At 39.7% G+C, this 15,345-nt stretch overlaps 2 protein-coding genes across 4 annotated transcripts in view; one reads left to right on the top strand and one right to left on the bottom strand.

The window, feature by feature from the left end:
* The window catches only part of lig3 (ligase III, DNA, ATP-dependent), a 30,744-nt gene extending 15,425 nt beyond the window's left edge, over positions 1-15,319 (top strand). The window contains exons 9-21 of one of the 2 annotated variants that reach the window (XM_030153650.1): positions 4,576-4,731; positions 5,835-5,966; positions 7,274-7,353; positions 7,464-7,551; positions 7,645-7,722; positions 7,840-7,963; positions 8,556-8,698; positions 8,793-8,867; positions 9,996-10,142; positions 12,875-13,022; positions 13,622-13,701; positions 13,907-13,990; positions 14,607-15,319. In XM_030153650.1, the coding sequence (XP_030009510.1) occupies positions 4,576-4,731; positions 5,835-5,966; positions 7,274-7,353; positions 7,464-7,551; positions 7,645-7,722; positions 7,840-7,963; positions 8,556-8,698; positions 8,793-8,867; positions 9,996-10,142; positions 12,875-13,022; positions 13,622-13,701; positions 13,907-13,990; positions 14,607-14,840 (1,569 nt within the window). In that variant the 3' untranslated portion in view covers positions 14,841-15,319. Of the gene's footprint in view, positions 1-4,575; positions 4,732-5,834; positions 5,967-7,273; positions 7,354-7,463; positions 7,552-7,644; positions 7,723-7,839; positions 7,964-8,555; positions 8,699-8,792; positions 8,868-9,995; positions 10,143-12,874; positions 13,023-13,621; positions 13,704-13,906; positions 13,991-14,606 lie in introns of both variants that reach the window. The other variant, XM_030153651.1, reaches the window with a different exon arrangement.
* rad51d (RAD51 paralog D) overlaps positions 7,717-15,345 on the bottom strand; it is a 42,303-nt gene continuing 34,674 nt past the window's right edge. Inside the window, exon 11 of one of the 2 annotated variants that reach the window (XM_030153655.1) lies at positions 7,717-7,746. The gene's annotated coding sequence lies outside the window, so the exon portion shown is untranslated. Of the gene's footprint in view, positions 7,747-14,732; positions 14,859-15,345 lie in introns of those variants that run through there. The other variant, XM_030153654.1, reaches the window with a different exon arrangement.

The raw sequence follows: 15,345 nt of genomic DNA, 5'->3' as shown, positions 1-15,345 counted from the left end.
TGATTCATTTGGTAAAATACTTACGTGTGGAACTTGGTCCTAGTTGATTTAGACCCTCGGTATAATTTATGTAGTATTCACCTGCTACATTTTGGTAAAAGCTGTAGATGAAGATGGTAATGATTAAACATAATGTAATATGAGACCCTTGTTCAATTATATCTGTTTCCAGTGATGGATGAAGTACACGGATCATTTATTTGAGTTAAAGATGCAAAACCACACTCCTGCATGTCTCTACAAAGCCTGGTAGCAATGCTGACATATCTGGTTTTTAATCCTGTTTTTCTGATATTAAAAGATTGGGATTTTGAAGATTTTTTTTTTTTTTTTACATCTCAACAAGTCAAAAACATGTGGTTATCACCCCCCCAGACTCAACAGTTGGTGTGTAAACAGTCTGGCTGCTTGTACGGGTGCCTTAGGCGACTGTGTTCATAATGAGGCACATAGTCTCGCGGTTATTTTTGACCTTGGTCTGTCTTTGGATGCGCTTAGTGATGAGGACGATGCACTTCTGATTCACTCCGCTGAGACATCTCACCACCAAAATCAGGTTCCATCTCTCCGAGGCAGGTTTAAAAAAAGTCACTCAGTCTGTTATTACATCCAGACAAGATTACTGCAGCGCTCCGTACGGTATTAGCAGGTGAAGCTTTCAGAGACGCCGCTGCTGGGCTTTTAACTCACAACAAGAGACGTGAGCACATTACACCGGTCCTCCCTGCCCTTCACCGGGCAGGGAGGAATTGATTTGAAGATTTTACCACATGTTTTTGAAGCTCTTAAAGCTCCTACTTTATACATATGTGTGTGACCGCCGCCCCCGCCCCCCCCCCCCCGCCCCCCCCCCCCCCCCCCCCCCCCCCCCCCCCCCCCCCCCCCCCCCATCAGACTGACCACTGCCTGACATCCTCTGGTCAGGTCCTACTAATGGTTCTTAAATCATACCAGGTTACTAAAGGGGGGCGGGTCTTTGTTGTCCGTGCTCCTTAGCTGTGGAATATTCTACCAAAGAGTCTCAGCCAAACTCGGTATTTCCCTTTATGTTTCTTTCAAACACTCACCTTTAATGTCCTTTCATATGGGGTAAGGTAGCTGTCAAAATATTCATGTGCATATTAGCTTGTAGTTGTGCGAAAATAAATATAGTTGTGCAAAAAAGAAATATTTGTAAACGCTTGAGTGAGGTGGCTATGGCTTAGGAGGTAGAGTGGGTTGGCGGTTTGAATCCTGCTCTGTCCTAGTATGTGCTGTTGTGTCCTTGGGCAAGACACTCTTTGCCTCCAGTGTCACTAACACTGGTGTATGAATGCATATGAATGTTTGGTGGTGGTCAGAGGGGCCGTTTGGCGTGCACTGGTGTCCATGCTTCCGTCAGTCTGCCCCAGGGCAGCTGTGGATACAAACAGTTTACCACCACCAGAGTGAGAATGTGAGAGTGAATGAATAATGGATCAATAATGTAAAAGCACTTTGGGTGTCTTAAAAAGCGCTGTAGAAATCTAATCCATTATTATTATTATTATTATTATTATTATTATTATTATGAGTTCATTGTGTGTATTTTATCTCTCAGAATAGGAGTGAAAAAGGTTTGACATTGAGAATTACAAGCATGAAATGCAACTTTACAATTCGCTATCACGAATGTAAATTCACCAACATGACTCTACCATCAAAAATACGTCACCACTTCACAGGCATTATTGAGCAGAAGATACATCGATTCCACAGACTGTGCATGAGTTCAGGTTCCCTTTCCGTGGCAAGATCGGGCAGGTCAAATCAAACCTGCATTGTTCTGACCACGGACAAGGGACCTGAACTCATGCACAGTCTGTGGAATCGATGTATCTTCTGCTCAGTAAATACTGCCTGTGAAGTGGTGACGTATTTCTGACAGTAGAGTCACGTACGTGAATTCGTATTCGTAATGGAGAAAGCACAATCATAAAGTTGCATTTCGTGTTTGTAATTCTTGTTGTCAAAACGTATTCATTCGTATTCTGACAGATAAAATACACACAATACATTTTATGTACGACTGAACCCATTGAAGAGTTTACAGATATTAATTTTTTGCACAACTATAGACTAATATGCACACATTTCTATCCTACACACATGAATATTTTGACAGTAACCTTACCCCATACTTTTAGATCTTATATATATTTTGTGTTTTTGTTATTGTGAAGCACTTTGTAACTTTATTTACACAACCACTATGTAAAATACAACATGCTAAAGTACAAGACCAGAAGTATCAAGTAGAAGCACCACAGAAGACCCTCCCATTGAATGAAAGTGTTCTTCGGCGCTATGGAACTTTTTGTGTGATGGCTTATCACTAAGGAGCCAAACAGGCAGCTGGACCTGACTGATAACTGTAAACACTCATGACAATCACAATCCAGCATTTATCCAGCCTGATTTACTGTGCTTTCCAAAAAACCTGCAGAGCATTAAATTGCACATTACCCAGCACACTTTTAATTACACAGGATAAAACTGAACACAAGTTTGCCGCAGCCACAGAACAGTTCAGTTTACAAATGACTGGCACGGTCCACTTCCCTCTGACTGCAGTGTTTTCAGTCTTTCCTGTTCTTTCCTGTCGGCAGCGTTGTCAGACTGCCCTGCTCCGACTCGGTATTTGCAGGGTAGCACAACATGAACACATACCTCATCCACAACGGAACCTACTGTATGATGCTGACTCAGGGCAGGTTTTCTCGGCTGGAAAACAGCTGCTCTCTGACTTTCATTATCATTATGGCTTTCTGCTTTATTGAGAGTGCCTCACCCAGACTATTCAGTGACCTCCTCACAGTTTATGTTCATTTAAAGTGCAGCTCTCTCACTACTTTTAAACAGAAACTTTAACCTACCTACCTACCTACAAATGTTTAGTATACGTTACACAACCCACATAATAATGGAATCACTGTAACTACAAAGGCTTCTTTCTGTTCACTGCATCTGACCTTTTTAGTCATGTTTTATATTATTCTTTGTAAAGTGAATACCATCCTTTGTGATTAAACATGCTTTCTAAATAAAGTTCTAATATATTACTCTTGATAGCATAAAATCCGACGTGGCATGAGCGTAAACTAAAAAGTAATAAAAAAAAAGTAATATAAAAATAAATTAAAAAGATAGTCAGTGGTGCATATACCTTCACTGACTATCAATGCCCCACGGGCCTGTAAATTAATTAAACCACCTACCTTGCAAAGCTATAAAACGTGGAATAAAAAGTCCAGTATCCATTTTCCTGTATCCCCTTGAAAATGTAAGGAGTTACTCCTGTAGTAGTCATTATGATTCTACCGTAGAGACATACTCTTCTCTGTTTTTGTATCTCAGGGATGTATTAATCACCATATCCATCTGTCTGCCCATCAGTATTTTGGTTCCAGACCATAACCTCCCACCACACATGCTACAGTTCTTCACTCATTTGTTGTTGTTTGCTATGTATTGGGTTGTTTGTCGTGTTTATCATTTTATTTCCAGAGCAGGACTAGAGGTATATTCAGTATTTTTCCACTAAACTGCTCAAGAAGAAGAGAGAAGAGAAAACTAAGCGAACATCAGTACCAGTGGGGATCTGCCACCCTTTAATGCAGGCGTGGCAGTCATTTTAGTTTAGGGGCCACATACAGCCCAATATGACCTCAAGTGGGCCGAACCAGTAAAATAATAGAGAAGTAGTCTATAAATATTCTCAATTCAAAAAAAAAAAAATTATGAAAATGTTAAAATGTCTACATTTACAAACATTCCTTTTACAAAAATGTAATGAATAACCTGAACAATCTGAAATTTCTAAAGAAAAATAAGTCAAATTTTAACAATATTATGCCTCAGTTTATCATTTATACATGTGCACTATGGATCAGATCTACAAAGGCCCAAAACATTTAGCAACAGGCATAATATTGTTACATTTTGTAGTTTGGTATTTGGAGTTATTATTTACAGGTTATTCTGCTATTTTACTGGTCTGACCCACTTGGGATCAAATTGAGTGAAAATGACTTTGACACCCTTGGCTGTTAATGTTTTCAGTGCAAATTTTGCACTTTGCAAATTCATCCCGCGGGCCAGACTAGAATCTGTGATGGGCCGGTTTTGGCCCATGGGCCGTATGTTTGACACCCCTGCTCTAATGGCTTTTGTCCTGTTTTATAGTGAGTGGCGTCTGGCATGCATTTCTGTCCACCTATGTTTAAGTAGAGTCATTAGTGTCTTAACTGTAAACCCATGAATAGCTAAAACAACACAAGTCTTTTTGAGTTTTTGCAGCCACTGTAGGGGAGAGTGAGACGAGGGGTGTTACAGTCTGCAGCTGTATGTGTCTCAGGGTTGCATTAGCCGCCTCTCATGCTTTGTACCAATAGATTGTTGTGACTTAACTGTCATAATCTAGAGGATATGATTTAAAGAATAAAAAGAAGCTTGTATGTGAATTTGTGTGATGAAAATGTATGTTGTCACACACTACACTAAGCTATATAGATAGCATGATACTTTGTCAATAACAGTTGTCCTTTGTGGTTTCAGGCAGAGGCTTGTAAATCCGTCGAGTACGCCATGAAGAAATGCCCCAACGGCATGTATTCAGAGATTAAGTATGACGGGGAGCGTGTCCAGGTCCACAAGAACGGAGACAACTTCAGCTACTTCAGCCGCAGCCTCAAACCGGTGCTACCACACAAAGTCAGTGTGATCATACAAACATACTGCACATGCACACACACACACACACACACACACACACACACACACACACAGGCATCAGTGTGACAATACTTGTCGGAAAGGAGTTTATCCCCTGCAGGATTAAGCAGCTTAAAGGTATTCTACCTGCATGAAATTCAGATAATTCTCAGAGTGATGCTGCAGCTTTGGCTTTTTCTGCACGAGGCCAGGAAACATAAACACCCCTCATTGTTTTCCAGAACCTGTTCTGGCCAGTAGAGGTCACTGCTGCACCTCCCAGTAGCCTGAGAATGCATCGACTCACCTCAGTTCATGCCATGTATTGGGTTGAAAAAAATCATGTGAAAAATTCAGAGGACCTTGCAATATTCTATCTCTACTCCAAATGGCTTTTATTTAAGTTTGATCCTCAGGGCTAAATTTCATTAGAACTATTTGTATTTTCAGCTTTGTTCTAAACTTACATTTCCATTAGATTGGGTTGAACATCCATGACACCCTAAGGATCATTCCATGGATTTCTGTTTGTAGTTGTCTGTGCCATCCTTACAGGCATTTTATGGCCAAAGCCTCTTTGCCATCGTGAGCGTTGCCCCTCCCTCTACAACTACACCTTGACATTTTACTGTCTGTATAGAATTACTAAGTTAATTTAACCATCTTCTGGCTTTGGCTTCATATGTAACACACACACACTGAGTTTATGTTCTCATCTAATGCACAACAAGAAAGCAAATACATGCATTTCCTAAAATGACAAACTATTTCTTTTAGAAACTGCTTTCCTTTTAGAAGTGTAATTGCCTGCACTACCATCAGTCAAATAGCCGATTACACGCTTTCATCTGCTGAATGTTTTTGTTTTTTATGTCTTCTTTTATTCTGACAGTCATAATGCTACAAAACATTTCAGATCATCTACCACATGGTGCGAACACAGCAGGAGTTCTTTGAGAGTTAACCCACTGTAGGAATTAAAATGTGTGGTCTTTGTTATGTCAGTCATGCATAGTCACTTTTTTAAGCCAAGTATATTTTTATGTTTTTTTTTGTTTCAGGTATTTGTTGTATAGTACACAAACTGTGTGTTGCTGTTTCAGGTGGCTCATTTCAAAGACTACATCCCCCAGGCGTTCCCAGGTGGCCACAGTATGATACTGGATGCTGAAGTCCTCCTGATCGACACAAAGACAAGTAAACCACTGCCGTTTGGGACTTTAGGAGTACACAAGGTGAGACAGTCGACACTTCAGAGAATGTAAACAAAACATGTATGATATAAAGTTTACAAGAGCAATATCTGAATGTCAACATAACAGGGACGTTAGAGACGTAACTATAGAAAGAAGATTGAAGATAATTCACCTTCTGTGTCTAGAACATCACAGTACACAACTTCAGAAGAGGAAACTCATCCATAAAACATGACGTTTTACAGACACACACATACACCACACAGACAAAACTACAAGTTTTTGGGGCTTACCTTGTATCACAAGCAGTCATTTATACACTTAAAATGGCTTCAAATCAGAGCTTTACATAAAGGTTCCCATTTATCTGCTACTACTGATACAAGTTTTTTTTTTTTTTTTTTTTACATGAGTAAAGGGAATCCACCTTCTGAGAAACAGTTAATCTACAGATAATACAGTACAACACAAGTTTTTTTTTTTTTTTTTTTTTTTTTTTACTTAAAGGGGTCATTTTGCTAAACCCACTTTTATTAGTCTTTGTTACATTTATTTATGTATTTACCCTAATAGTTCAAAAAGTTTGACTTTGAACTCTCCAGGTGCTCCAAAGCTATCTTTATATTAATTTTGACAAAAATTGAGTGGATTTCTACAACCTGTTTTAATTCCTTCTTAATTTGTTATGTCTATAACTAGTTACGTCACAACATTTGCACACATAAGGTCAAGACTTCTGACGAACATTTCTCCGTGATTGTTTGTCAGCAGCAGCGGTTGTAGTCCATACTGAAAATATGTCTAAACTTTGAGCCAATTACCTAAAATGTTCAGTTGTTGGTTGAAAAGGACAGATCAGCACAGCCAACAACCTGGGGGGGTGGGGTGTGAAGTGGCTCATGTGCATTTAAAGGGCCAGCGCTCAAAATGACCTTTCTGGTGTCATTACTCAGAAGTAGGGTTGAAGATGGACCTGTGGAGTTGAATTAATGAAGCATTCAGACCCAAGCAGAGCATTTACAGTTTATGTAGCCCACAGGGAAATGTTTTAAAATGTATAATTCATTTTAAAAAAAGCTAAATATCACTCCTTTAATGATGAATATTACATTTTCTGTGACCTGAAACTCATGCACAGAAAGAATTACTTTTTCAGAACAGAGAGAAAAACCCATTCAGATCAGGTCAGTTTATTCAATTTGAAACAGTTACACAAGAAAATGTGATGTCACAATTTTTGCCCAATGACACCAAAAAACTATTGTGCACTAAATTTTTAAGTCTTCACAACAAATTGCATTAATTATTTCTGATGTCATAAGTTAACCGTTTCCATCCTCCTGCAGAAAGCTGCTTTCCAAGATGCCAAAGTGTGCCTTTTCGTTTTTGACTGCATTTTCTTCAACGGTGTGAGTCTGATGGAGAGGTATTGTTTTCAATCCCCACCTGCAGAACTCTTCATTCATAGAAGCGTTGGTAAACATGAGTCACTGTAGACGATGTCTGACATGTATCCTCTGGCATCTTGCCCTCCAGGCCTCTCTCTGAACGCAGGAAGTTCTTACATGACAACATGGTGGAGGTCCCCAACAGGATCCTGTTCTCTGAGATGAAACACGTCACTGTAAGTCCAACTCTGCATTTAGCTTTCCCCTCACACCTGCTACAGCTCCGTACAGAAAGATATTGACTTTCTGTAACGCTTTGTGTGTGTCAGAGGGCAGCAGACCTGGCTGATATGATAACCCGTGTCATCAGAGAGGGACTTGAAGGACTAGTGCTCAAAGATATTAAGGTAAAGCAGAGTCCACTGGATCACCTGTAAAAAAATATATATATTTCAGAGTAAAAGTACCAGAATATACGTGTTGTGCGGTATAAAACATTTGAATCCAGGTTGTTTCTGTTTCAGGGCTCTTACGAACCAGGGAAACGTCACTGGCTGAAGGTGAAGAAGGACTACTTGAATGAAGGCGCGATGGCAGACACGGCTGACCTGGTGGTTCTCGGGGCTTTCTACGGAAAAGGCTCCAACGGTCTGTAAAACCTGAACCTTCCTCTACATTTTCCTCTGCATTACTAATGCTGTCATATTCAAGCCTTCTGTCCATCCATCACCCAGTAATGTTCACATTAGGAGCACAACCAAAGTCAGACCCTGATTTTCCTGCATATCCTTCCTCCTTTTTTGCCAGTATGGGCATGAAATAGGGCTTAAATTGCATTCATGATGGTTTTAAAAAGACCTAAATTTAACTTATTGAATCCTGTAGAAACCTTGTGAATGAGCAAATACAGTTTCTGCCCTGTGAGGAACCAATAAAAAAAGAAGAAACTGTATATAGACAGGGATACATTCAGGAAGTACTCATATCTGTTAATTTAAAAAAAAAATAAGTAAAATAAAGCTATAACGGTACGAGTTTACGAGAAACATGCTGATAGATGAAGTAAGGACAGACTGTTGGTGGGAACAGCAGACCAGATGTGGGAGGCTTTATTGTGAGCATAAAACACAACAACTGCGTAGTAAACGCAAAAAAAGGGACACCCAGGTCATGTACTGTGTTCCATGAGGGGGGCAAATGTCCCTGCTAATGCCCTCTAATGTGTTCTTCCACCCACCAGGGGGCATCATGTCCAGCTTTCTAATGGGCTGTTACGACCCTGACTCGAAGAAATGGTGCACCGTCACCAAGTGCTCCGGAGGCTACGATGACGCCATGTTGGCCCGACTCCAGAAGGAGCTGGATGTGATCAAAATCAGCAAGGTCAGAGAGGATCCACTTAGATCCCTGCCCGGAATATTGAGCTGCCGCAATAACATACTAAATTAATCGTTTGTGTGTGTGTTTGTATGTGTAGGACCCAAGCAAAATCCCTGGCTGGCTGAAAATCATCAAGAATTATTATCCAGATTTCATTATCCGTGACCCTCAGGTGAGATCTCACACCTCTGTGTGTTTGGATTTCTCACTGCTTCTGCTCATGCAGCCTTCATGTTAATCTAGTCTTAATATCTGCTGCCATGGCAACATAAGTAAACAAAATCAGTTGGAAATGTCTCTGAAACTGGACGCTCAGGCTACAGTCACTGAGTTCTGTTTTCAGGGTTTAGAAAATGGAGCCGCTGATGGAAGATTTCAGCCAATCACAGGTCTTTTCAGAAAGAGGAGGCCAAGAAACAGATGATTGACAGCTGTAATGACCAATTGCTGTTAAGCCTCAGTGGCTCATCACAGAACCAGCATGGCAGCTCCCCTTATGATACTTTGGCTTCAGTTTTTCATAGCAGTGTCACAGGTCGTCCATCTTTATATTCAGTCTGTGCTCAGGACAAACAAGGGAGAGGTAGTAGGAGTGTACTTTTACATTTTCTGGTAGATAAAAATTCTGTTAGCGTTCTCATCAGAAGTGAAGCCGCAGTTTCTTCCCTGTTGGTTGAATGTCAGAGATCAGTGCCATGTTTGACAGTTTTTTTCTTGTTAAACCAGAACAATGAGGAAACATGGGTTGAGTCGGTCCCTTAACTTTCTTTAAGATACTTGAGTATATTTATTCAATCTGTGATTAAAAATATCCTCTAGTATAAGGTTAAAGTTGTACTGGATCATGTTTAACATTAGTGTTAATAAATATGTATATGTTTGTGTGTGTATATATATTTTTTAACATAATTTATAGTTCAATCATAATGTAATTCACTTTTATTGACGCAACCCAGTCATAATATATAATGTAGGACTTCTGTCACATAAGTTCTAGTACGTTCTGCATAATCACTGCTTTTACTAAACATACAACACACATTCTGTCTTTATCTGACCCACCTCTGCAGCTGTTCAGACTTTTTTCTTACCTTGTATACTGTATGGACTATAAATGACCACAATCATGCCTCAAGAGAAACATTTCTGATACTGGCCTATGTAATATATTTAATTTACTCTAAGATAAGAATTATAACATGAATATTCCAAAGTTCCAGTCACAACTTGTTCTTTTTTCACTTTGACTGGAAACTGTCAAACTGTAATATTGTCTCATTTGTTGTTTGTTCTGCTACAGAGTGCACCAGTCTGGGAGATCACTGGAGCAGAGTTTTCCAAATCTGAAATGCACACAGCGGATGGCATCTCAATCCGCTTCCCCCGCATGACGCGCATCCGTGACGATAAGGACTGGAAAACCGCCACCAACTTACACCAGCTTAAAGTAAGACATCCAAACATTTCACCTTTTTCTCTGTTCTTAACTAAAGGCTGCAGAGTACTGTTAGAGCTGATTATACAAAGAACTGGACCTGTTAGTTACTGTGGCACAGTATCAGCCTTCATCTAATAATAAAAAATGTTAATAATGTTAATAATGCAGTTGAATCCATCCATTCTGAACTGAAGCCATGCTATTCAGATGTTTGTCATTCCTATCTTGCACTGTTTTTGCTCAAATACTGTACTTGATCATTTCGGCGTATATAAAACTGTATATTTGACTACATCTCAGAGGTCAATATTGTCCTTTTTTCCCCACTACATGAGTTCAGTAAAAACCCACATTTCTAAATGCAGGATTTCTGCAGATGCTTAGAGTCTAAAATCCAATTATCTGAACTTGGAGCTTAAAATGTCTTCAGCTCAGCTTTGACAGGTCTTAAATACTGATTGATTGTTGGTGCACGGTTAAAGCTTGTTGAAAATAATGAATGTGAAGATCGCTGCAGCTTGTGCAACAAAACACTCAAATTAATACGTTTGGCTGTAAAGGCAATAGAGTGGCAGAAAAACATTAAACCACAAACCCACGGATGCCTCTCCCATCCCTCCATATTGTTAATATTCACATCAGGAACATCCCCAAAGACTGGGCCCAGCGTCACATGGTCTGAAGTAGATCTGAGAACAGCACTCACAGGTTTGAAAAGGGAAAAGACAACTTGTTGAAACAAAAACCCTGGCATGTGATGATAAACTATGGGATTAAGTGTTCCTTTATGAGTTTAGTTTCAAGTGATCTTCCTCTGTAAGATATTTAAACTCTGTAAAAACCCTCTTGGATTAGCTGGAAAACTCAGTCACAAAGCTGAAAACAGGCATATTTGTGAGCGCGTGTGTTCTTAGTAGACGACAAACATGATGATCTAGAAAATGATGCGTCGCTGTAGATCAAACTACCAGCAGTTCAAACAACTACGGCAGCAAGATGCAACGAAGACATTGATGCATGAATCAAAAACATCCAATATAATAATAAACCCCAGCGCGGACCATTTTACAGCAGGAACACTGCTTTGATTTTCATACATAACTAGATTTTTCTGCTAATGCTTAAATATCTAAACAAGGCTCTGGATGGAGAACCTGTAGTGGAATATTTTCATCCTGAAGCAGCACTACTTTTAATTCAGTGGAGGATCCAAGAACCCTTTTTAGTGCTGTCAACAAAGTGTAGAGAAAATACAGCTGAGTATTTCCTTTTTGTTAGATGTTGGTCCTTCAGTGACTGGCCTTATGACCATATACTACCACAATCCCATTAAAAAACAAAAAGAAACAGACAAATAGGGAGTAAAATGTAAATTAGAACAGAATGTCATGGTTTGCTAATCTCATAAACCCATATTTTGTTCATAATAGAGCATAGAATACACATCAAATGTTAAAACTGAGAAGGTAATTTTGAATGTGATGACATTAACGCTATAAAGAAACAGCTGGAGGAACATTTGGCAACTAATGAAGTTAATCTGCAATAGTCAGTGACATGATTGGGTAAAGAGAGTCTCTAGGAAGGAAAGATGGGCGTAGGTTCATCAATCTGAAAAACTGCATCTACAAATTATGCAACACTTTTGGATTAATATTCCTCTATATGAATGTGAGGACTTAGTATTATGTATAGCTGACCGAATCTGGACAAACCTCGGAGTGCAGAGAGCAAAGCTAAAGCTCTGTATCGGATGCAGATGGTGCTCAGTCCCTCAGGAAGCACTGCATGAAAACCAGATAGGATCCTCAACAGAAGTCACTGCATGGGTTCAGGAACACTTCCAGAAATGACTCCAAATGGACCGAGGCACTGTTGGAACTGGTTTTGTGCTCAGAAGTTTGAAACAGGGCAGCACAGAGGTGTCGAACTCATTTTAGTTCAGGGGTCGGACCAGTAAAATAATAGCATGATAACCTATAAATAATGACAACTCTAAACCTTTCTCTGTATTCTAGTGCAAATGCCCAAACTATCCTTTCATAAAAAATGTGAATAACCTGGAAAAACCTGAAATTTTTAAAAGAAATATTAAGTGCAATTTCAACAATAATATTCCTCAATTTATCATTTCCACATGTGCATTATAACTTACAGATCCCAGCGGATCTACACATACAGAAAAACACTTAGTAACAGGCAGAATGCTGTTAAAATGTTGGAGTTTAGAACTAAAATGTGTTTGACTCCCCTTGACTGTAAATATCTTCAGTGTAATTTTTGCACTTTGCAAGTTCGTCCTGTGGGCCAGATTAGAACCTTTGGCAGGCCAGTTTTGGCCCGGTTTGACACCCCTGATTTAGCATTATGTACACGTCTGGTATATTTTCTATTTTACTGAAAATAAAATATGGGATATTAAGATTTGCAAATGATCACATTTTGGATTGTAAGTAGAAGATTGTGACGAATACGATGAATCATATAGTAAAACTATAAACTCATGTAAATGACATAATAAAGCCTGGTATCCTAGTAGTGTGCGATGTAGACGCTGAACTTCCTGGACTAACTCTGCAGCCGGAGTCTTCCTGCAAACATTGACAAATGAGGTGAAATATTGGCTGAGGCTGTGAAATGTTCCTGTGCTAAATTATTCAGATCTTACACAGGCCTTCACTCCACAGTGACACAGTACATTCCACTTCTTGGCTAAAGCCCATGTTGTCATCTCATCTCAGGAGCTGTACCGTATATCAAAAGAGAACTGCGACTTTCAAGTGACAGCCGGCCCGTCCACGTCCAATGATGACAAAGGCTCATCGGGAGGGGACAGCGGAGGAAACTCCCCCTCCTCGTCTAGAGCCAGCGCTCCACCCAAGAAGACCGGTGAGTGTACAGACGTGAGGTTTACCCTGATGTCCAGTCTGTCTGGAGGCGTTTCTGTCACTGTTAGCAAAGGTCAAATGAAGTCTGAGGTTACAGTTTCTCCACCTACATTGAATCAAATATACAAAATACTCAGTCTTCATTTAACTTTTCACACTAGAGCTGAGTTAAAGTGACCAGAGGTAGTAAAATACATCCAACTATCTTCATCTACATAGATGTAAGGTTATGTAACATTATGTAAATTCAGTGAATAAGCTGTAAAATGGCTGCATATAAAGGCCTGTTTCTACTTTCATGTAGTTGTAACGTACACATTTTACTTACAAACTTTGTACAGAATTTCAGCTCCTCAGTCTGGATTACTCTGAAGTTTTTTTCTTTTGCAATAACAGAAATCAAATAAAGCCATAAACATAATATACTTTTAGATTTATACTACATACAATATCATCAGATCACACATCCCTTAACTATGCTAACGTCCATTTTTAGGACATTAAAGCAAGAACAGTGTCACATGTTAGTTTTTATTTTCTAGTACTTAGAAAAAACACACAAAGTTAATTTGAATGTTAATGTGACATCTATCATTACAGGTAACAGTACTCCAGCTAAACCAAAGGCTGTAAAATCACAGCCTCGTACACCTGGACCAGAGGCAACAACTGCCAAGAAGGTAGAGTGTTTACTGTTAATGTACAGTCATCATATTCAAACTCCACCACCAACATGACTGTCAGTTCACACCTAGTGTCATATACAGTATTTGTGTTTGCAAGTGAGTCACTGAATGGTCTGAGATTTGCATCGACTACAGCAAACCTGTTTGGAGGCGTAAAAGGAAATGTTGAAGTTTTACTGAAGTGACTATTTCCCGTCAGGTGAAGAAGATCGAAGCCGTTCAAAGCAATGGACAAAGTAAGACCAAGCCCACGTCTCAGCTGCTGGAGCCGAGGAACGACAAGGTCGGTCAATAACAAAGGTCATGCCATTAACCATCTGTTATCTGGGTGAGCATATTATGCACACTTCACAATTTGGTTAGAATTCAAGTCTGTTCATTTTTACATGATTTTTGAAAATCCTGACCCAGCAACTAAAATCAGCACATTGTAAATGACGGAAACTAACTGCACTAACACCCTTCTCCGAAGTGAGTAAAAAAATTGACATTGACTCATTTTAGCATTTAACATTTGACCTAGCATGAAAAATAATAATGCACATTAACCAATGTGTAGTTAGTTAAGTTTAATTTTGAGCACATAAAATCATTAGATAAAGTACCATACGACATGGTCAAACAAAATTTTTCAGTTGCTGTTAATCCTTGACATATGCCAGGGTGTGAAAAAAAAAATGGTTTGTTTACTTTACAAACATGGCATTTAAAGGGTTAAAAATATGAGAGTTATTGAGTATTTGGTATTTTTGTTTTTGGTTCGGTGATTAGAAGGGCCTGTTTGGGCTGGACACCGGACGGTTAAACCATGGTTCACATGCTGATCTGTCTCAGACCAACAACTATGCGAGTAAACGGTATACAAGCATCTGTTAACAGTCGCTGATCTCCTCCCGCAGACGCTCCTGGACATCTTCAGTGGTGTGAAGCTGTTCCTGCCGGTCTCGGTGCAGGACTTTGACAAACTGAGGCGGTACTTTGTGGCGTATGACGGCGACCTGGTCCCAGACTACGACGCCGCCTCGGCCACACACACGCTGGCTGAACCAGATGAGGACAGCCAGGCCCAGAGGGTCTCACCCAGCTGGATCTGGGAGTGCATCCGCAAACGTCGAGTCGTACCTCCCTGCTGATCGGACGCCGTTACCCATCTGATGACAAAAGACGACGCAGTGTGTTCAGCCATATCAGTACGGGTATCTCTTTGTACCGTGTTTGACAAGACTGTCTCTGGTCACTACATTTATGTACAAACTCTGTTTTTTTAATTTGGAAAACAATAGGGCTACATTTCATTTGGGGTTGTAGGTTTTTTTTTTAATTGACTAATTTTTGCTCAAATATAGAAGTAGTGTTTGAAGTTAAGACGATGTCTGAGTCGTTATTGAAACGACTACCTGTTCTTCAAATCATGACATATTTTATGTTTTCAGTTGCATACAGAATGAAATTATGCAGCTGAACCAAGATATGGGATCTGTGGTATTTTTATTGCCTCCATGAAACACGTGTTGTATTTAACGTCAGCTCATGGTGGGAGCGCAACCAAATCAGTGGGCCATTAGGAATAAACTAAACTGATAACGCTAATAAAAACGTCTCCGTACCATCATTCAAATGTGATTTATTTTGTTATAA

This window comes from Sphaeramia orbicularis, chromosome 14, assembly GCF_902148855.1.
Source record: "Sphaeramia orbicularis chromosome 14, fSphaOr1.1, whole genome shotgun sequence".
NCBI lineage: Eukaryota > Metazoa > Chordata > Actinopteri > Kurtiformes > Apogonidae > Sphaeramia > Sphaeramia orbicularis.
Note: the sequence above shows the minus strand (reverse complement) of the source record. Positions and strands in the feature narration are given on the sequence as shown.